The following is a 22,695-nucleotide window of genomic DNA, read 5'->3' as shown; positions in this document are numbered from 1 at the left end:
AGATGAAGATGTGCGGTGCGGGTGGGGGGGGGGGGGGGTACATGCACACGAGTGTACAAATACGGTCATACTCAGTAATTTCTATATAACATGTTAACGAAGGAATTTCTGAATCGTGGCGAGAGAAAAGCCACGAGTAACTTTTACATACAGTATGTACGTACGTAGGTGTGCATACCTTTACGTGCTTATGAAGCGGTTTCTTGATGTGACGTAGTGGTTAACCCTCGCGGCCCAGAAATTAATCCTACTCAGCAAGCGCAGCGTGAAGCAAGAATGAAAGTAACTGAAAGCGTAAAGTCAAATTGGATAACAACGGTATAATACCATGACTCGCATAGTAAAGAGGATAATCTCTTTTGATAGCGAACACGTATAAACGGATATTGCAGGGTGAGCAAAACATGAGGGTTTCTCGGCTGTCCGTTTAATTTTCGTATTTGTAGTATTTGTTCTGAAATATAGTTTTAATAAGCTTAAAACATAATAATTAAATACCACCATTAATGTTATCTACACACCCAGTCAATGATTCTAGATTACTGTGCCAATACGCTGCTTTTATCAATTTTAAAGTATTAAAAGAATTAAAGGATCTATTATAAGATTTATCTATATTATAGAGTATTAAGTAACATAGGTGATAAAATTGTGTCACCGAAATCATTTTCAATACAATTTTACTAAATTATGCTAATTAATGCATAATTATGAAATATGTTGCTGAATAATATAAACAATAATATATAATGTTTAAAAGTGAATAAGAAATAACTAAATATGTTGGTTAATCGTGATAACGCTCCTTATAAAAAATACTTATGTATTAAACAACTAAATATTCTGTTGAACTCAAGTTTTATATAAAATATAATTAATATCGAATAAACTAAACTTTTAATATCAAATTATTGTTTCTATTAATATAAAAAATAATAGAATTTTTTTTCGATAAAATAAAAATTGATAATAAATATTACTTGAATAATATTTCAATAATATTCAATAATATTTCAATAATATTGAAAGTTAAAACATTTCGAAGATAGGAGTTAAATTTCTAATTGATTGCTTGTAATTAAATTCAACAGCACAATTTTATTATGATATAAAATGCATGAATTTTATATAAGTAATCAATACAATTCATTTATATTTTAATTAAATAATATAAATATAAATATAAAGTTTATATTATTATTAAATAATATAAATGTAATGACTTATATTCTCATATACGAAAATACTTTATGAATTTGAAAGTCAAGACCGAGGGAACGATACGTTATACACTCAATTAAATTATTTGCTCGTATATAAGAAAATTAAATTTATTTCTTATTATTTAATATTATATTTGTATATAATGACTTATTTGTAGTATGTAAATGAAAGAATATCAACCAAGTCTAACTATTTATAATTTTATCAACCAACATTTAATTATTTTGATTACTTTTAAACTCTTGTAAAATCATCTAATAGTTGATTTGCTATTACGTTCATAGGTAAATGTAAAAAAACAGACGCGATTGACCAAAAAGATTGTGCTCTAATAAATCATAGTACATGACCATTGCATAACAATAATATTTTAATACATGGCAACATGAGGTCCTATGTACGGGGCATAAAATTTTTGCACAATATATAGCGGTCGGTGAAAATGTTCTCTTTCGTGCGGGAGCCGCTATTACGGCTACCTTCCCGAGGCCTCTACTCTCGATCTCTGGGCGTGCCTTTCACCTCTTTCATAAAACTCGAGCACGTATATGCGAATATGTCTGTACTTGTGCGCACTCTCGTGCATACCCTCGTGGGGTTTGTATCGCGGTTGAGCGTGAGATACAATTAACATAACGCAAAGTGCAGTAAGTAAGTACAGAAAGGCGAACCAAGGCCAGCTCAGTTCCTGGACCGATTAATTAACCATCCGTGGATCTAATACCTTCTAGAAATTTCAAACTATATTTACATAGTGTCCACTATAAAATTAATTTTATAACTGTTTCAATCAATACGAAAAAAAATCTTTAATTTAAAAATTTCAATTGAACTTTAAAAGAAATATATAGATAATATTAAATTTCATAAAATTTATAAAGAAGATTGATAAAGATTATACAAGTCTATTTTTTTAATTTTTTTAGTATATATGGATAAATGCATATGTATGATCAAATAAATATCTTTATCGTCAGTTTATATAAGAATAAATAAATTGTACTTTATATTATTTACTTGATATTTATGCACCATATAGTAATGAATTTTTCTAGTATATATTGCTTTACTAGTATAATTTAATTTTTTCTTTTTTTTATATTTTTATATTTAATTGTTACGGATTATAGCAGTTTTAAGCGGTATACAAAGCGAGAGAGGTGAAGACACCTGTGCTTACTTAGAAACATTTGCGCGCCGAGTCATAAACACAATTCTGTAAAATCGGGAAGGTTCACTACGCAAAATATTCGAATATTACATTACAATTCCGACTAACAAGGCCGACGAACTCCCCAAGGCTAGACTCTAGTGACGTCACTCTAACAATCGGCATGGCTAGAGTGAACCGGTAGTCACCGGATCCGCAAGCTTATACTAAGATATTTAAGGAACTGCGCTTGACGCTCTAGGGGGGCTCTTGCTAGTACCAATCACGGGCTCTCCACATCGGGCTCGCTATCCAACCTTTAATCGCCATCATGAAGCCATAGCAAGCATCAAGCAACCGAAAAAACTAATAGCGATGCCACAACTATACCGGCACCCACGCCTCCGTAAGCAATGTACCACGCTCGTTCCTTACTACTGCTCTTACTAGTTTAATCAAGCATTCATCACGACAGGATCATCATTCTAGAGATCGGCTTCAGCCCGCACATAAGTTACGCCATCAAGCTCGTTCTTACGTCTTACTAATACTACAGAGATCGGCTCCAGCCCGTAATCACAATCAATTTCACTTCCTACGTGTCTACTGCAACAAGAATCACAAGTTATGGATGTGCGACCAATTCAAGAAACTCACCATTAATGAACGAAAGCTATTGCGGAAAACTACAGCCATACACAAACTGGAAGGCTGCATGGACAGCAACAAGGCACAACATAATTTATTACACGATATAGGGAGCCATATATTCGAAAACGCCAGTCTCATCATCACACACCAGATAACTAGATCGGAAACCACAAACCTAAGCCCAAGAGCAATTATCTCCGGCCCAAAACACAATATGTCTAAGGATATATTGAACAACTAAATAAATATGAATCCCGCAAAACAAACATCGAATTGAGATACTCAAAGGTTCGGACAACAAACACATTGTTGAAAGTAATTCAGATGATGAGGCCCACTGAGGAGCAAGATCAATCAACACTAATACATATAAACCTTTTCTCCTCGCAAGCAAATACTAATTAAAGTAAGTAGTAAACGTAAATACAAGTACAAGGAGTTCTAATAGTAAATCAAATCGCTTAAGCCAATAAGATCGCAACGTCATACATATCGCTCATTATATCTACATAAGGATTCAAACGATTCACTTTCCATCCATTTATTAATTTAAAATCTAGCCAACAGCTACTGTTACGCTTCGGTCAAGGGCAAGAGCTGAGAGCTAAGAGGTATAAAAAAACGCGATTGCCCGAACAACCCTACTTAGACCAACGCTGTACCAATACACCATGAGTAAAGGATGAGGCTAAACCACCGTAATGAGTATAGTAAAATCACAATCAACCATGTAATAAGCTCGTCTTCCTATTGACACCAGCTCTGAAACCACACTCATCACTGACGACTTGACAAGGAAACTCAAGCAAGCCCACAGAAAGCCACTGTCATAATCGATGGAATGGGGAGGATATCACCAATACAAACAACTAGTAAAAAATTACATAAGATACCAGCCACAAGTGCAAGGGTAATGCACATACTATACAAGTTCACCGAGCAGATTAATAGTCGATGTTAAAACAAAAGTATATCCTGAAATATTAATAATAGAAATGATGAACTTACTGAATATCTAATTACAATACCTTCCGAAGAATCTGAAATCATAAATAACATTTAAGCTAGTTGCAAGGGATGAATATAATAGACGGATCACATCATCTTCAGAATGAAGATTATCGGATAAACATTCATATATCATTTCAATAAGGGATAAATCTAAATTGATACACTAAATAAAGCTATAACTCCAGTGCAATATCATCAGACGTATGGACTATACTAGACCGAAAAAATCAGTAATACAGGTATTCCACAGGACGATATCTTAAATGAAGTAAGAACAAAATTAACAGTCTTATAAATACTTCATTAACTTCTTTAACTGCAATTACAACTACAAACAAAACAAGGGTGCATAAATTTAAGGGCAACTTAAGTTCATTCATTAAAAAACTTCATAAAGTGTTGAGGATACTTAACATAGATTCAGAAAACTGACAATCGAGACTCATGATCTAAGGGAAATATTGAATACAGAAACCATCTATGCAATCGGGCTCATTATTCAATCTTCAATCTTCTCTCTGCAGTCATCACTCACTGTAGCGATACACGTATGTAATACTCAAACAATAAGCAATCTAACAGTCTCATATTGACGCCACATTATCAGAATCCGTTAATCAAACTTAAACTAATAAAGCGCTAGTACTAACATAATTGAAAGTGAAATGATCGAAATCATATTACACACATTAACGGATCACACCGACACTAAGGAAGCAACGACCCGGCCTCCCTTAGATGACTTCGGTACCACAGCAGCGGCTCCCACGCATACTACGACTGCATTGACTCCTCACATCACGGATACACACTCTCTCAGCACATAACACAATTGAAGAAACTTCCCCAATTTATTCAGGCACACCACCCCCAAAAACTGCAACAGATGCTCTGAGTGGCATCATTCACCACTACATAACAAACTGTACTCGAGTCCAACCCAAGCAACTGTAGGTCATCACTAACCTCAATTGAAGAGATAATACAATCAATCGTCCAAAGACAGGAAGAACGCTGGTGCCAATCTCAGAGGAAAGAAAGAAATGTCAGACGAGGTAATCGGAATCCACTGACACCGCCCTGAGCAGATACAAGCTCATGAGAACAACTAGGACCTACAAGGAATCAACCGGATCGACAACCACGAAAGAGCGTCAATCATTTGATTACTATAGCCAAGGCATAATATCTGCTCCATTAACTGCAATCAGGACACTAAAGCAACTTGTGAAGAAGAAGAAAGCCCACACTGGTCGTGCCACTCATCACGCATGGCAGACATGCCATGAATCTTGGAGATGAAAACACTCTGCACTACAAATGGAACCCGATTCAACTGCAGAATCGCGGCATGGCGGGTGATTCTCAGTGAGAAAAAAACGGCAATTAATTCATCGCACTGTCCTCATCGCCATCAAACCGTTAGACAACCATAAGTAAATTGCATTGCCAACTGTACAATATAAAATTGATTAGGATGAAGTCCACAAGAAGACACGCCCACCATTTGCAACCACATCTTGAATGAATTCTCACCACATTACCAATAACTGAGATTCAGCCCGTCTAAGCAATTCTAAAAAAAAAAAAAAAACACACACAAGTCAACCCCCGTGGAAGTATTCAACAAGAGCACAGCAATAAGGGCACTGAAAGAATAACTCAGGGCTACATGGGACAGAAACAAAACATACCAGGCAAGGATAGCATGATATTTGTCGCAATCACCCGAGAACCTTCCCTCAAGGAATTATCCACGCATAAGAAGAATAGGAATTCATTTCGCATCACATAAAAAATGGGTATGCTTCGCCAAGTTACATAAGGAATACCAATGGATAATTGACATTTAAGGAAATCTTCACATTTCTTGCCCAAGTTGACTCAACCACAATCACTAGACCAATCCATATTCTACCAGTACTGCCAGCTCCCACCGAAGACACGAATTCTACTCATTAATGAATTGATGATGGCAGGCGGAATGTTACGGATTACAGCAGTTTTAAGCGGTATACAAAGTGGGAGAGGTAAAGACACTTGTGCTTAGAAACATTTGCGCGCCGAGTCATAAACAAAATTCTGTGAAATCGGAAAGTTTCACTACGCAAAATATTCGAATATTACATTACAATTCCGACTAACAAGGCCGACGAACTCCCCAAGGCTAGACTTTAGTGACGCTACTCTAACAATCGGCATGGCTAGAGTGAACCGGTAGTCACCGGATCCGCAAGCTTATACTAAGATATTTAAGGAACTGCGCTTGACGCTCTAGGGGGGCTCTTGCTAGTACCAATCACGGGCTCTCCACATCGGGCTCGCTATCCAACCTTTAATCGCCATCATGAAGCCATAGCAAGCATCAAGCAACCGAAAAAACTAATAGCGATGCCACAACTATACCGGCACCCACGCCTCCGTAAGCAATGTACCACGCTCGTTCCTTACTACTGCTCTTACTAGTTTAATCAAGCATTCATCACGACAGGATCATCATTCTAGAGATCGGCTTCAGCCCGCACATAAGTTACGCCATCAAGCTCGTTCTTACGTCTTACTAACACGACAGAGATCGGCTCCAGCCCGTACGTAAGCTATGCTCTTACGTCTTACTAATACTACAGAGATCGGCTAATACACGGCTCCTTCAACTACGTAAGCAGCAACACACTACGAACACACATTAATACCGCACACTATCTATATCACGTTACACCGATACGATACGAGTGAATCTCCCACTCCGTCAAGCAGTGACGTTACACGGACATCCTCCCACCACCCGACCACGACAGCGCTTACCCTACGCCAGCGGCTAAGGCGGCCCCAACTCGTTGCCCCTACCAGCACGAGTCTCCCACTACTACTACAAAACTCATAAGGAGAAGGAGAATCAAGCTCCAAGCTATCACGAATACACTTACAGAATTATCGTCACTAATATTAATTGAAGAAACTCTCATCCATTCATTGTATCATACATTCATTTCGACATCCATAGATCATTGACTATTGTCATATTTATTATATTCAATAAACGGAAAGACTCTACTCTTTAAAGGTAGTATTGAATTATTGCATTGCCCCTTCCACTTGCCAGCAAGCCTCCACCCACCATCTCAGGGGGGCTTTTAGTCTGATCCCAGTCATACACACTAAGTTTTTGATTGATAACTTATAGTTTATAAAATATGATTTATGAATCGTTTTGCAAAATATAAGTTTTTAATATTTTCATGAAAAAATCGATATTTTATATTTATCATAATCCAATTAATATACTAAAAATATCAAAAATTTCAACGCTCCAAAATATAACCATTGAAAATTAGATAATATTTTTATATTTTCTTTATATTTGTTAAAATCTTTATGTATTTTGAAGCATTTGAAAATATGTTTCTTTAATCTTACTTATTAGTAATTATTTTGTTCAAAATAATTATATATTTACAATGCAATAGATATTACGTAAGTAAACAGTCATTATATCTAGAGAATTCGTCGTTTTTTAATATTTCGTAAGATTCAAATATAACTAAAAAAATTATTTTTTAACATTGTTATTCAATTTAACTAAAACAAAATCTAAAAATCTGGTTATGAATTGAAAAATCATTTATAAACGTAAATATGTTTACGTTTTATTATTACAAAAAATTTCGCGATATACGCACCATATTATCACTGATGAAAAACAGGAAGAATAGAAGCCTGCAAAAGCTCAGAGATGATAAAACTTTGTAAATAGTTGTTTTGTATATAGTTAGTAAATATTACAGATTAATTTTTAGTTATTTAAACAGTTTGAAAACAAAATAAAACTATTTTAGCACTGTTAACTAAATATATAGTCATGTAGTTATTAGTATTTATGAACAAGCAGGAAGAAATTTACAATTATAGTTACATATTCAAGTTTTATAATAATCTGAAAAAATGTAACAAAAATTATATGTGCATAATCAGTAAATTTAATAAATATATTATAAATGGTAATATAATTACTATATTTTTTACATATTTCATCATCTAAAAAATCGATTTCTAAGTATTGTAAACATCTTAGCAACAATATTCATTAGCTTAATAAGTACAATTCGGGTTTAATAATCAGTAATCACTAACTTAATCAATACATTAATTAAATATATTAAGTATAAAGTAAGATATAAAAAAAATATAAATATAATTTTTCACTTCATTAGCTTCGATTAAAAATTAAAAATATATTTACAAGAAAATTTGTATTTAATTATATGAACTCACATACAATATACAAGTACATGTAAATTAAAAGATAACAAATTTCCGTTTAAATAAATAATTGATACAATAACAAATTTTTTTAATAAGATATGTAGAATTTATTATACAATTTATGTTAAATATTCCATTTATCTTAAGGATATTTAAACGTTCATTTTCAATTTTCAGTTTATTATCAGTTAATTTATCAGTAATAATAATGAAATTTGATTGAAAATTTAATTGACTATATGCTTATAGATTAAAATTAAGAAAAATTTATAAATCTAATTTTTTTCACTATTTTCTTTTTAAGTACTTGTTTTATGTATCCCTACAATCAATGGCTTTATTTATTAAGCTTATATTGATATTAAAAATATATTTTCATAAATGTATTAAAATGTATATTTGTTCGAAAAAATTCAATAATGACGTATTTCTATATAAAAAAGCTTATAAAAAATTTAATTTATTTATTGAGAAAATATCTTTCCTATGTATTATATATATTATACTCTGACTGATAAACATAATATTGATTTACGATTTTTGTTGATTTACGAACTTAAAAAAATAATAAAATCATGTATTGCAAACTAGTCGAATCATTTTAAAATTTTATTATAACTTAATTTAATTAATTATAATATAAATTATTAAGCTAAAAAGTAAGTTAAGCAAATTAAATATTTTATACATAATTATATAATAGTAATATAAATATACATATTGAAAAAATTTTTGACTATGAATGTTTCTTTTGATTACAGATGGACCAACATATACAAAAAAAGTGGGTTTACATATTAATATTGGCCATGATTTGTTCGTCAATTTTGGCGCATGATTTAAGTAAAAAGCGAACAATTTGCAGTAGTACTGATCAGAAAAGGCAGTCATCTAGTCAGCAAATTCAAAAGCATGAAGGACTTTGCTTTTCTCGTCCATTGTCAAACCGACATAATGAACTTGCTTCAACAGAGTCTTCTACAAAGACGTTGGAAGTCCTGCTTGGTAATCCCTTCCTAATAAAGAACATTTTAAATATAACAAGTACACTAGCAAATCAAAATATTCAGAACGTTGAAGATCCTAGTTTCGAAGATGGCTTACTTTTATCATCAGCTACAAACGGGAAAGAAAGGAAAACTTCGTCGCGATTGTCTGATGGTACAAATAGCGAAGATGACGACAAGAAGACACTTTCACAACAAGTTAAGGAGGGTAAGTACGGTCTCATTCAGAATGAGATTTATTCAGTAAAACCCAAACGACCAGGTATTATCAGCTATTTGTCCAATTCCGAGGTCCCACAAGATACCATTAAAAATCTTGGCGGTCTAGATGAGGAAGAAATTTGGCTCGCTGAGAATCACGTATTGGTACTGAAGGGTGGAAATTTTCCTGAATTAAGTACAGCAGTAGAACAACCTGCCGGTGGATGGCTACCAATTGATAATTATATAGCACCACGACGACAAGTTAAAATTCCAGCAAAACCAAGGGTGCCACCTCCTTTCCCTGTTCAACTTATTGACGATGGACCTGTCGAACTCATCGGTTCTAATGATACCAATTTATTCGATAATGAAACAGCCTACTTTAATGCTCATTCGGGTAATTATACAGGGTTTTTACCTGGCGAAGGACCTTATTTTCCAATAGCCAGTACGAGAAATAATAGCAATGAGATAACATCAAGTTTGTTGGGATTACCTAAAAAGAAGACTAAAGCTGAAAATGTATCAATTTCATTCTATCCAGCTTTACCACCTGGTGCAGTAATTGTCTCACCACCGAGCAATCAAACCGATTACGATGATGAGGATCAATCCATCTACTATCCTCCGCCTTATAGTTTTCTTTATTCACAAGATAATTCTACCAATATTCCACCTGGACCATTAGTACCAGGAATTATTTTACCTCCACCGCCTGATTTTTTTTCACCTTTAAATGAAATAAAGTCAACAACCAAAGAAAAATATGTAAAAAATCTGAATACTACCCTAATGCCAACTCTTAGAGTCTCTTATTTATCACCTCGAAAATCTAATACCAAGCTCTACAAGACACCACTAGCTACACTCACTAGTAATAGAGATAAAACTATGTCACATAATTCAAAATCCTTTATTAGAACAACGTTGAAGAACTCAACGTTTCACAATTATCAATCAGAAAAAACTGCAACTCGAAATTATCGAACAATGCCACTCATTGAATTTACAACACCCATATCAATCAATTCTACAACAATATCGAGCTTAGAAAAGTATAATATGCAACAAATACTTGGAAACCAGGTTGTAGAAAGCAGCACGGAAAAAACGCCGTGGAAAACTATAATTAACAATAAAGCAGTTCCACTTATAACATTTTTTGCTACGACGACAGATATCTCAGTTGAACAAACCATTGAGACAACGCCCACAGCTATCAATACTACATTGACAACTGAGAATCCAACACGCATTCCTAGCCAAGCATCTTATTATTTTTATGATGAAAGTAATAGCAAAGAAACACATACTCCTACTTCTGGCCCACTTGTATTTTTCAGCACTACATCTGAGACACCTCCATATTACAAGCTCGAGCAATCAAAAGAACAGCAGGAACAACAACAGCAGCAACTGCAGCAACATGAACAACAACAACCGCAACAGCAACAAAAGAGTAAAAATGAATATTATGATGTCCAAATGATTCCATCACAAGAAATAACCAAAGATTATAATGTGAAACTAATAGATTCAATCAGAAAAGATCCACATGTGTACCGATATGTAGATTCTGATATAACAAGCAGTCAAGAAAAATTCGAAGTTCCATCTATTAAACAGCAGAGTCTTCGGACGTTACATTCGATACCAATATACTATCAACCTCTTTCTACACGATCAGCACCCAAACTGAGTTATTTTACTACTCAAAAGCCTAAAACATACTATCGAAAGCCGCAAATCATTGAGCATAAACCAAGTTCAAGTAAGTCTAAGCCGATTTATCAATATAGTTTTGAAGCTACTAATTATGAAAAATCAAGAGCAGGAACTTGGACTCAAAAATCGTCAATTCCTAAACAACAGCAAAACTCCCATATTCATCAGGAGAAAATTCATGAATATCGTCGTCAAAAAGAAGTACCTTTGTATAATGATTATCCATATATTCAAACTATAAACGATCAATATGATTATGAAAACAGTGAAGTGATGGTTGAACAGCCAGTACAAATTCAGAAAAGTTCATACGTAAGAGGTAAAAAAAATAAACAGCAATCCCATTATCATCGACCGACGACAGCCACACCATTGCAAATCACTACGCTTGCATCACATCAGCAGTATTTCACTAAACAAGATGAGCAGTTACTTGATGATGTAACAAAAGAATACTTTACCGTATTTGGTAAAAAATTATCTAATAATAAGCTATCAACCACACCTATTTATGGTAAATCAAGCGTAACAGACAAACCAATATTTAGTAATGTTAACGACTACGAGTCGAGACAATACAATGGAAGAGAAACTAAGCCATTTAAGGCTTCTAATATCAAGGTACGATATGGCGATCAAACGCCTGGTCCATTTGTTGGCAAAGATGATATTCTTGTAAACTTTAAACATTCACCACAATTACCGACTTTTAATCCTAACAGTAATTTTATTTCGTTGGTAAATATTAATCAGCAGTCTAATACAGTTACTCCGAAATTTAGGCCTCAGTCCGTACTAAAATTGAGAAATCAAGTTCGAGAGTATGTATTATCGCCTGCGCAGAATGTCCCACAACGCTTTGATCAAACTAAAAATTACGGAAGTGATAGATTAGAGCAGCAACTACAAACTCCACAAGAAGATACAGCGAATTCGTTCACACCTAACGATGAACAACAGGAAGAAATAAAGGAAACCGAATATTCATCACGACCTCTTTCACTGGAAAGCGACATCTTAGTCAATTATAAAAATTCTCGGCCACCAATTAATCTGGATTCTGAATTTATTGACAGAAAAATACAGGGTCACGTAAACAGTAATACTAATAAAGCTAATTCATACTTTGCATATAGATTACCTGGAGATGGAGGGCATTTTTATTTTCTAACGCCTCAAGCTATTAGACGAGAAGATTCTACTGGAGGATACCTGTATTCAAAGCCAAGATCTAGATTACTCGAAAAAAGGCGCCGTTGAGCTAAATAATTTATTCTGAAATAATTTTTATTTTCAAACGCTAATGCAACTAACTAGGATTTATAAAATGTTGAGATTTTTGAAGTTTTCAAATCTGCAATATCTACGTTTTTGAGGCTTTAAACTATAATAATACTCAAATAAGTGATACAAAAGCTTCCATAAATTGAATCGAAAATATAAATCTTAAACTCTTAGAGTAACAATTATTAGAATATAAAACATGTAAAACTAAGAGATGTAAAGATTTGTATAACTATACTGCAATTTACATTTAATTTCTTAAAAAATTCTTAAAAAATCCTTGTTTGCTGCATACGTAAATCAAATAAATTGAAAAAAAGTATTGTAAATTATGTCTATAACAAGGCAAAGATGCCATGTAGAATATTTTTGAAGTTCAGATGAAATGGACGCTTAAAATATCTCGCCATGCCCAAAGAGAGCATGCCAATAGAGCATATTTATTACTTGTATATACAGTGTATTAAATTAAATACTATTAATGTATGTATGTATGCATTTGCAATTTAACTGCAATTTAACGATTCATAAGCTAGAAACTGACTCGTTTATTTACGCCTTTGTCTGTGATTAATGATTGAAGTGTATATAAATATCAATGTAGAATCACATTTGAAGATTTAGAAAAAGACCATGTACATGTACCTCGTGGTGTCCTACTTCACACTCTGACTAAAGTTTGAAATAAATATTGCATACTGTAATCGCATTATGTATGGCATAGATGAATGATAAAGAATAATTTTTAAATAAAAGTATGAATGACTGATTGATTAAATCAATCTTATTATTATAGGAAAATATAGATCCAAGAAATTAAAATATGCAAAATACATAATTATTAATTAATATAATAAATTGAAAATAAAGTATCCTATTATTTGTATTCCTATTCTAAATGTAACTATATGGAAAGTATTGTAATAAATTATCACCTTCGTAGCTCAATTTTAATGAAATTTAGTAGATTAATATCTATAAATAAAAAAATATTTTTAAACTTACCAGTGTCGATTTCTTGTGTTTTCGTGGGATCTGGTAATGGATAATCGTGTAACCGAAGATAAACTTCTATTGCACATTTTGCTGCTTTGAAGTAAAATGGATGCGAACGCAACACATCTTCTAACCTCAGGAGGCCCACGTAGGAACGTAAAGTCATTTTGCGCATACAGTAGGTATGAAAATCGAATTGATCCTCAATTATTTCCGAAAAGTGCTAAAAAATTTTAATATTTGTAAATCAATATTTAACATGCATATCATAAGTGCATTTTATGTAAGTGTCTTCTTTGTGTTTATGTATACTATATACTTCTATCTCTCTCTCTCTCTCTCTCTGTTTTTGTCTTTTATTCATTGTTTGGATAATTTGATAAAATGTATAAAAAGGAATTATTTCGAAAGTTATATAAATATTTTCTATGCTATAATATGATAAATATAATTCTTTATTTTTGAAAATTTAAAATATAAAATTTTTTAAATTTGATAATTGGCACTGAATAAATATGATTGAAAATAAAAATATAATAGTAATGTACAATTGTTATAATTTGTTAAAACAAACAATTCAATAAAGACAATCTAAAGGATTCTATTATTATTATAAATTATATTATTATAAATTATTGTTTTTATCATTGCCTTATTATAATTGTAATTCCTTTTAAATTCTAAATTAAAAAGGGTTACACAATGATCATTTATTTATTACTTAATTAAAAATTTTAAATGAATAGTAAATAAAATAAGAATATGTAAATATTAGAACAAATAAAATACATTTATGGATTAGTTACATGGCTTTTACGAAAAATTATAATTGTAAATATAAATTTGTATTTAATTGGTTTTATAAATATTAAAATATTTATTTCTACGTTATTATAATCGAAAGTTTACAAAATATAATATTTCATTATTTTATTGTCTTTAAATATATTGTCTTAAGTGATAAAATAGATAAGAAAACTCAATATATATAACACTTCAAAATCGTAATATTTATCATTATCAAATGAAAATTTATTGTTTCATTTAACTTACCCTATCGACTTCGTGACATTTTTTTAATGATTCACCATATTTTCCCAAACGTTTATACGCATTTGCTGCTTCTGTTTGAATCCACATACACTGCATTTCATTAAGATTTTCCATTGCCAAAACACCCTCTCTTGTAAACTTGCCACAAGTTTCTTCTGCTTCTTTTACTAAGTTTGCACGTAACATATACTTAGCACATTTTGAATTAATGTAACGATCAGCAGTGTCTAAGCCTTGTGCTTCATCAAGCCATTTATAAGCTTCTTGAACATCTCCAGCATGCTACAATAGTTAATTAATTAATTAATTACAAAAATTCTCGTATAAAATTATAATTTATACAGAAAAATTAATGAGCAAAAATTTGATTATTTACTCCTAATGTTAATAAATTGAAAATCCATGAATTCTAAATCTTGTAAAAATATTCTATTAATACTAAAATTTTTTAACAAACTTTTTTAAGTTTAATACATTAAATTTTTAATTTTTTGACAACCTAATGACTAGTGTCTATTTTATTAGTAAAAACAAATATATGAAATTTTCGATCCTTACCTTGTAAATTCGTCCTTTGGTAACAAAAAGTTCAATAAGTGTAGGAGTATGATATATAGCAGCATCAATTTCGTCAAGTGCTTTTTGTGTACAACCTAAGAAATCGTAGTGTTGAGAAATATAATAATAATTCCATAAAAGTGCTGAAGCAGGCTCTTGTGGTTTATCTTTGTCTTCATCACTAAAATGCCCATGTGCCTTTAATGCATCTTTATATTGTAAGACTAAGGACTGTATAGTATCAACCTTATTTTGATCTGTATATAAAGAACGTAAATCAACAAACAAAGGTGGCACACCTTTATGAAGACCTGTAACAAATATTATCGCATTTTAGCAATCGTAAATAAATTTTAAATGTAAACAATTTTATAACGTTCATTTCATATTTAATTCCTAATAAATTAAATTAAATAAAAACCTCATTTTAAATTTAACTAAATAACAATTATTCTCTTCTATATGGATGATCAGTATTTGTTTAAAGTTATATCCTTATTAATTACCTTTTCGTAAATAACGGTCAACCAACTCTTTGAATTTTTCTCCAGAGGCATAATTAAGTTGTAAGCGTCGAGGAGCTAATGCTCTAGGAAAGATAGTTTCACAATATTCAAGCATTTTTAATGTTTCTTCAGCATTAGTATGTCTCTGAGCTTCTGATAACTTCATGTAATATAATGTATTTTCAGGATTGATATGTAAAAGATCTTGGTATACTTGTGCTGCTTCAGCATATTGTCCTAATTCAAGTCTTAATTTACCTGAAGAAACAAGCATTTAAACATTATTTCATAGTACTTAATGCTATTATTAAGGGTATTACAATGCTAATTCATATTAAACTATTTAATTTATTGTGACATATGTACAATTATAATGTACAATTATTACATATTTATGAAAAACTTCACGTGTACTACATTTTGGTTGACTATATAAATATATATTTCTAAATTAATTTTCAACATTTGTAATAGCACGTTTAAATGTTATAATAATATTTTTAATCATATTGATATTGTATATCACTGCACATGTATAAAAAGAAACTTATTAAGATATAGTAATACTTTATTGTTGTTAAAAAAATAATTTATATTAATTTAGTAATGCAAATACATAAATTTAACAATATAATTAAATAATAAAACCAAAAATAATAGAGTATATTTTTTAAATTATTATAAATAATTCTTTAGATTAAAAATAATTGATTAATATTTGAGTACTATGTATTAATAAAATATAAACCATAACAATAAATACCATAAGTTTCTTTTACTGTAATCTTGTCACATATTTGCTCGCAGTGTTTGTCAAGGTGTTTTAATGCTTGTTCACTGTCCCCTGATTCTTGAATAACCAGATTTTGATAAAGTAGCAATTCACTGTGTTCATAATCGTAGCATATCTAGGCATATTTAATATTTATTCTAAGAACTTCATACTTTACAAAACTATTTTGCAGTAAAAAGCTGCATTAACAATAAGACTTTTAACTAATAATCAATACAAATATATTTACTGTAAATATTTCATCAAATACATATATAATATAATTATATTATTTACCATTGGAGAATTTCTAAATGTGTCTAAAATTTTAAGGGCCATTTCATAATCTTTTAAAAGATGATATGATATAGCAAATCCAATCCAAGATGCTCTTTGTGTTGGTCTTAACATAAATAACTGATACCTTGTATCCTGTAATATAAGTATTAATATTTAAAGTATTTATGTACTTAGTTTTTGTGGAGTGTCTGTGAGTGAGTGTGAGTGCATGTGTAGATACTTTCCTGATGAACATATTTTATTATATAGGTTGTAACTATATAACTTTAAAAAAATTAAAGTTTTTTCTTCAATGTAATCATTATAATAAAAATTATAAAATAGAAGATCAATTAAAGCCTTGTACTTTATAATATTTATATAAGGCAAAGTTCTAAACATAACCATACTTTCTAATTATGAAAACTGTACTTATAAATTTTGAATTTTTTATTGTGATAACTTTGTATTTAGAATTTTATATAATATTTCATAAATTATGTTCTACTTATATATTATATATTATATATATATATATATATATTATACATAATATATTAATAATATTATACACATATTAAAGATCATAATATTTAATATAAATTAATATATCCTTAACTATTATTATTAAACATCAAATTTTATGTATTATATATTTAGATAAATATGGATAAACTAAAATGTAAATTATTTATAAAATAAATTATTTATTAAATAAATAGTTATCCACTGATAAATAAGATTTTAAATATAGTAACAACTTCTAATTCAACTAAATTTAAAAATTGATATTTAAAAACTGTTTATCTTAATCAAATCAAATTATTTCTTATATGAATATGAATTATACGTAAATCAATTTTTTCTTGATTGAATTATTATTAATGGATTTAAAATATTTTATATTCCTTTATTGTACTAATATTCACATAATAAAAGTAGCTTCATTCTTATTAATTTTCTTTTACAAATATCTGTTCTATCAAGGATGTGGTCTCTTTTATGAAACTATTTTTTATATTTATATAAACTATACTTATATAAATTATTTATTCAATGAAAATAATTTATATAAATTTGAAATAATAATTAAAAAGGAAATCAGTATTTAATACAAATTTTAAAAACTAATCATTTTTATAATTGAATTAAATTAACAATTTTATGTAAAAAGGATAAATATTACAATTTATAATATTTAAACTATTAATAAAAAAACATTTTAATCATCAATTTTGTATTACATAACAAACTAATGGTAAATTTATTTTTTATAATCAAAAATTAATAATTCATATATATATTAGACAAGAATTGATTTATATTTCATGCATCCTTCCATTTATTATATTTAAAATTTAATGATTTAAAAAACTGTATATATTCCTCTTTGTTACCTTTAAGTCAATTTTGTATGTAAATTTTATTATTTAATTTTATTAACCACTAATAGAAAATTATCAGTTTTATAAAAATAAAATAACCTAAACACTTAAAATATTAAAAAATATATCATTTACATAAAAAATTATAAATATAAATATAAATTAAACAATTCTAAGTATTTTTTAACAAATAGTTGAGAATAATATAATATAACCTATAAATAAAAATTATCTTTTGCATATGCAATATTTCATTTTTTCTATTTGTATAAATCATATACGTTAAATACATTTAAATGCATGCATACATTTTAGTTGAAGATTTTTTAACATATATGAAATATGATATAACTTTTAAAAAATGATGCCACTTACTTTATAACCTTCTAGATCACGCATTTGAATTTGTAATAAGGATAAATCTCTAAGAATTTGAATGTTGTCTTTATCCCACTTGAGAGCATTTCGATAACATTTGATTGCTTCATCATATTTTTTGTCAGATCTTTGCAGCAGCCCATAAACATGCCAACAAACATGAGATTGTAAGTCATTTCTAAGGCCACGACGTACATGATCATAGGCTTCTTCCTTGCGACCTAAGCAGTTTAGTGTGAGACCTTTCATCGCCAAAGTCTCTCCATGTTCACTGAACTTGGTGTTTGACAAGATTTGCTTGGCAAATTTCAAGCCATTTTTATACTGTTTGTGCTCATAACACCTCTAGAAAAATTCAAAGTAATTGAAAGACATATCACGCAAAATACAAAATATTATGCTTCTTCGCCAATATCAAATAATAATTACATTTTAAAATTAAATGAGAAGTAATATTCTATTTTTCAAAACTTTAATGATGATAACAATAGAAAAAATTGAGGTTAACCGATATCGAAGATGATTGCCATTGAGGTTTTTCGATTTTTGTATGGGGAATGTTTCATCAGAATCACTCTTTACAACTCTAAGCCGGGGGACCGAGAGTGGGACTCCAAAATAAAAAATTCACTAAATACGTACTCACCAAAATTCTCTTAAACAATGCATTTTCTTTGGGCGGAAGAGGATTGCTGGAGGGCATTTTTGTATAAATACAAAAATCGAGGTGCTTTTCCACCCGGTAAACTCAATTTTCACCACACAAAACCTCGTGGCCGCAAACGAAGAACTCGATTTTAGATCACGTGATCGCTCTCGCAAATAATTATAATACTGTTCCGCCGGAAATGGCTAGCGCCGCGTATACTTAAAAAGCGCTATAGTTCTTTTGGGTAATAAATATATCTACCTTTCTTTTTTATTAACAACTTTCGTTCAACATTTTCAAACTCAAAAATTTTACATTTTATTATAAAACTGCAAATTCCTGTAAACATTTTTAGTATTTAATAAAATTATTGTTCAAAAAGATAAGAATAAAATTAAAGTTATTTTTAATATTTTTGATTGTAAATAAATTATGTAATTTAATTTATTAAAGTATAAGTTTATTACGAAATTGTATAAATAAATATTATTGGGCAATATTATTTACAAATACACTTTACGTACACATATAATTTGATGTAATGTAATTATAACAGATTAATTCAGCAACTTCATATTTTTATTATAAAATTATTCGGTGATTTTTTATCGTAATTTTATTTTTACAATATATTTTTTAAATCAGAAAAGGAAATGAGAATTTTCAGGTTATATGTATGTGATGTTTGTTTATGTGATCTGAACTAAAAGAGCATATATTGAAATATATTACAAATCTTATTTATTTCAAGTAAATAGTTGAATTAATATATTTTAATAGCATTAAAAAAATAATCTTTATTTGGTAGCTCCTATTTTTAACAGATTGATGTAAATTGTTGTAAATGAAGATAAGATTAATATCTGATTGTATAGACAAAACTATAGACTAACCACACTGTATTAAGCGTTCCTATGATCAGTTATCAGTGATAAAATCTATTACAACCTGTTTACTTGTTTGTTATTATTCAACAATTATAATCATTAGAGATCGTATGAAACAAATCTTTATTTTTCCAACGAATTAGATTGTTTAATTATTTGTGTACATACGACAGCTGTTTATAATCTATCATAAACCGCAATGGCAAGATACGAGTTCTGGGCCACATAACCAATTAATCGATCAGAACAGAATTATTTCGTATAAGCCTAGAAATTAGAAACTCATTTATGCAACCAGTTAGAACGTTAACTTATTCCAACATGAACTTTGGCGGTGGTATTATAGCGTAATCTATCGGTCACACGATATACTTGTTGGAGCAATGAAACTTGGATACTGTTAATAAACTGCTAATACGCCAAATAAATTGTAATTATATGGTGAAAACCGGCAAAATTACTGTGTAACAATTAGTATATGAAAAAAGAGATAAACAATATTTTATGTTATATTATTGTTAAAATATTTTTAAAAAGTGTTGTAAAAAAATGAGTGCGATTTATGGGAATTTAAATAATCTTTTTTGGAATTTGACTTTTTATATCAATTCGTTTAATATTGTTGAAATAAGAAATATTGCTTTTTTAATCATTTAACCATAGATGTAGCCAGAAATATTTAAAAATATTTTTTACTATGTCGTTAATTTTTGAAAAGCTATGTAAAAATTTATTGCTTGAACATTTTGGATTAATTATTCAAACTGTTGCTAGTGATATGTTTCAACATGGACCAAGAACATTAAATCAAATGAAAGTGACAACAAAACATCCTATATCAAAAGTATGATCTTAAAAATTTATATATAATAAAATAGATGCTTAATTTTATACTTTTATTAATTATACTATTTCAGATTAAAGAATCATTATGTGTACTTATAAAATTTGGTTATGTTGTATATGAACAAACTGATCGTGGTATAGTTTATACATTGGATGTTGAGAAAGTTATAACAATTTTGAGATATCCAAGGTATGATGTTATTGATATTTTAATAATAAATTTATCAAATAATAGTAACAAAATATTATTTTATTTATTAGATACATGTATTTTGTAAAAACATTTTGTGGAGACGAAGCAGAAATGATGTTGGAAGATGTCCTGAAAAATGGTTATGAAAGAGCTTCACAAATAATAGTTAAAACTTATCAAAGACTCGAACAATTTCCACGTATACCATACACATCTTTTAGATTATAGATAATTTCACAATCAATTTTTAATTTAGTAAAATTAATTTATAATAATTTCAGCCGAAAGAAGATCAACTGTACCAGTTTTAAAAGAGAAATTTGATTTATTAGTTAAAAATCAATTTTTAATGCGCAGTCTTTGTTCTAATACTTTAAGCGATGTTCCAACTGATAAACCAGATTTCAATATGCCATCACTTAACGTTAAAGCTCTTACAAGACTAATTCAAGGTAATGAAGTAGATGCAGGAGATAATAATATATATTGGAAAATAAATAATGATAGATTTACACAAGATCTAAGGTAATTTAACGTAACATATTCATTAAATAAAAATTTATTAGCACAAATTAATTATTAATCGATGGTTTTTTGATTATAGAGATCAAATTCTTGTAAAGTCAATAGCTAAAAGAATAGATGATAATGCTGGGGAATTGATGAGACAACTTTTGTATCTTATGTATTTACGGACTGCATCCTGGGCTGATACTTCAATTCCCATACCAGTAACTGAAATAAAAGAAGCTATGAAGAAGAACTTTCCATCAATTTTACCATATCTTGACCAATATCTACGAATTATAGGCAAATCCTAATTTTTTTTGTTTATAATTATGATTTACAATTTATATATTTTCTATTTATTTGTTGTATATTCAATGAATTTTAGAAGAAGATTCAAGTAAATTTATAGAGCGAGTTGGTGATTCTGGTGGGGGACAGTATAGTGTTAATATGAAAGAAGCATTTCATCAATTAACTTGGGTAGTATTAGAAAATATAGTAATGGAAAGATTTGGTTTAAAAGCAGCAAGAATTTTCAGGTAATTTAAATTAATTAAATTTGAAAGTATATATATAAATATATATAAAAATATTTTAATTTATTAGATTGGTGCATCGACACAAGTACATTGAACAAGAGAAAATTCAACAAATAGCAATGATTCCAGCAAAGGAAGCAAAACATTTAACATATACTCTTTTAGAAGAAAATTATTTGCAAATTCAAGAATTAAAAAAACCAGGATTATCTACTGCACCAACAAAAATATTTTTTCTATTTCATATTGATCTTAATCAAGTAGCAAGAATGACAATTGAACATTGTTATCATGCACTTTACAATATTATTCAAAGAAGAGACTATGAAATAAATAGTAATAAACGAATGATTGATAAACAGTTACGAATGCAAACATTGACTAGCAATATGAAGGAACACGGGGCGACTGAAGAACAATTAGCAGAAGTATGTTTAAATTTCATTTATTACAACATGGATTTTTATTAAATTTTTATATTTCACAGATTGCAGAAATGATGACTCCATCGGAAAAGCTTCAATTGGAGAAAGTACAAGAAAGAATTAAAAAATTAGGGGCTAATGAATTTTCTATAGATGAAACCTTATTCATATTACAAATGTATATACGTTATCATAGATGA

The 22,695-nt window shown here is 29.5% G+C and overlaps 3 protein-coding genes across 3 annotated transcripts in view; 2 read left to right on the top strand and 1 right to left on the bottom strand.

Moving 5' to 3' along the window:
• LOC105363396 (uncharacterized) overlaps positions 1–12,539 on the top strand; it is a 22,677-nt gene extending 10,138 nt beyond the window's left edge. The window contains exon 2 of the mRNA XM_011501071.1: positions 9,061–12,539. Coding sequence (XP_011499373.1) covers positions 9,061–12,495 — 3,435 coding nt within the window. The 3' untranslated portion in view covers positions 12,496–12,539. The remainder of the gene's footprint in view (positions 1–9,060) is intronic.
• Naa15-16 (N-alpha-acetyltransferase 15/16) overlaps positions 1–19,275 on the bottom strand; it is a 58,975-nt gene extending 39,700 nt beyond the window's left edge. Inside the window, exons 1-8 of the mRNA XM_011501072.1 lie at positions 19,093–19,275; positions 18,444–18,791; positions 16,702–16,836; positions 16,396–16,540; positions 15,633–15,890; positions 15,127–15,437; positions 14,569–14,850; positions 13,525–13,738 (exon numbers count right to left, since the gene is read on the bottom strand). Of these exons, the coding sequence (XP_011499374.1) occupies positions 13,525–13,738; positions 14,569–14,850; positions 15,127–15,437; positions 15,633–15,890; positions 16,396–16,540; positions 16,702–16,836; positions 18,444–18,791; positions 19,093–19,149 (1,750 nt within the window). The 5' untranslated portion in view covers positions 19,150–19,275. The remainder of the gene's footprint in view (positions 1–13,524; positions 13,739–14,568; positions 14,851–15,126; positions 15,438–15,632; positions 15,891–16,395; positions 16,541–16,701; positions 16,837–18,443; positions 18,792–19,092) is intronic.
• A 1,404-nt stretch (positions 19,276–20,679) lies between these two features.
• Polr3C (RNA polymerase III subunit C) lies at positions 20,680–22,695 on the top strand. Its single transcript, XM_011501070.1, has 8 exons — positions 20,680–20,826; positions 20,900–21,018; positions 21,090–21,220; positions 21,303–21,546; positions 21,626–21,831; positions 21,917–22,070; positions 22,138–22,498; positions 22,558–22,695. Exons 1-8 carry the CDS (start codon positions 20,680–20,682, stop codon positions 22,693–22,695), a joined length of 1,500 nt encoding a protein of 499 aa, XP_011499372.1.

This window comes from Ceratosolen solmsi, unplaced genomic scaffold (genome assembly GCF_000503995.2).
Source record: "Ceratosolen solmsi marchali unplaced genomic scaffold, CerSol_1.0 scaffold57, whole genome shotgun sequence".
NCBI classification, from domain to species: domain Eukaryota; kingdom Metazoa; phylum Arthropoda; class Insecta; order Hymenoptera; family Agaonidae; genus Ceratosolen; species Ceratosolen solmsi.
Note: the sequence above shows the minus strand (reverse complement) of the source record. Positions and strands in the feature narration are given on the sequence as shown.

Coding starts and splice junctions, on each gene's coding strand:
- Polr3C (XM_011501070.1), top strand. CDS start 20,680: ATGTCGTTAATTTTTGAAAAGCTATGTAAAAATTTATTGCTTGAACAT. Junction 21,547..21,625: donor AGATTTACACAAGATCTAAG/GTAATTTAACGT, acceptor TTTTGATTATAG/AGATCAAATTCTTGTAAAGT. Junction 22,071..22,137: donor AAAGCAGCAAGAATTTTCAG/GTAATTTAAATT, acceptor TTAATTTATTAG/ATTGGTGCATCGACACAAGT.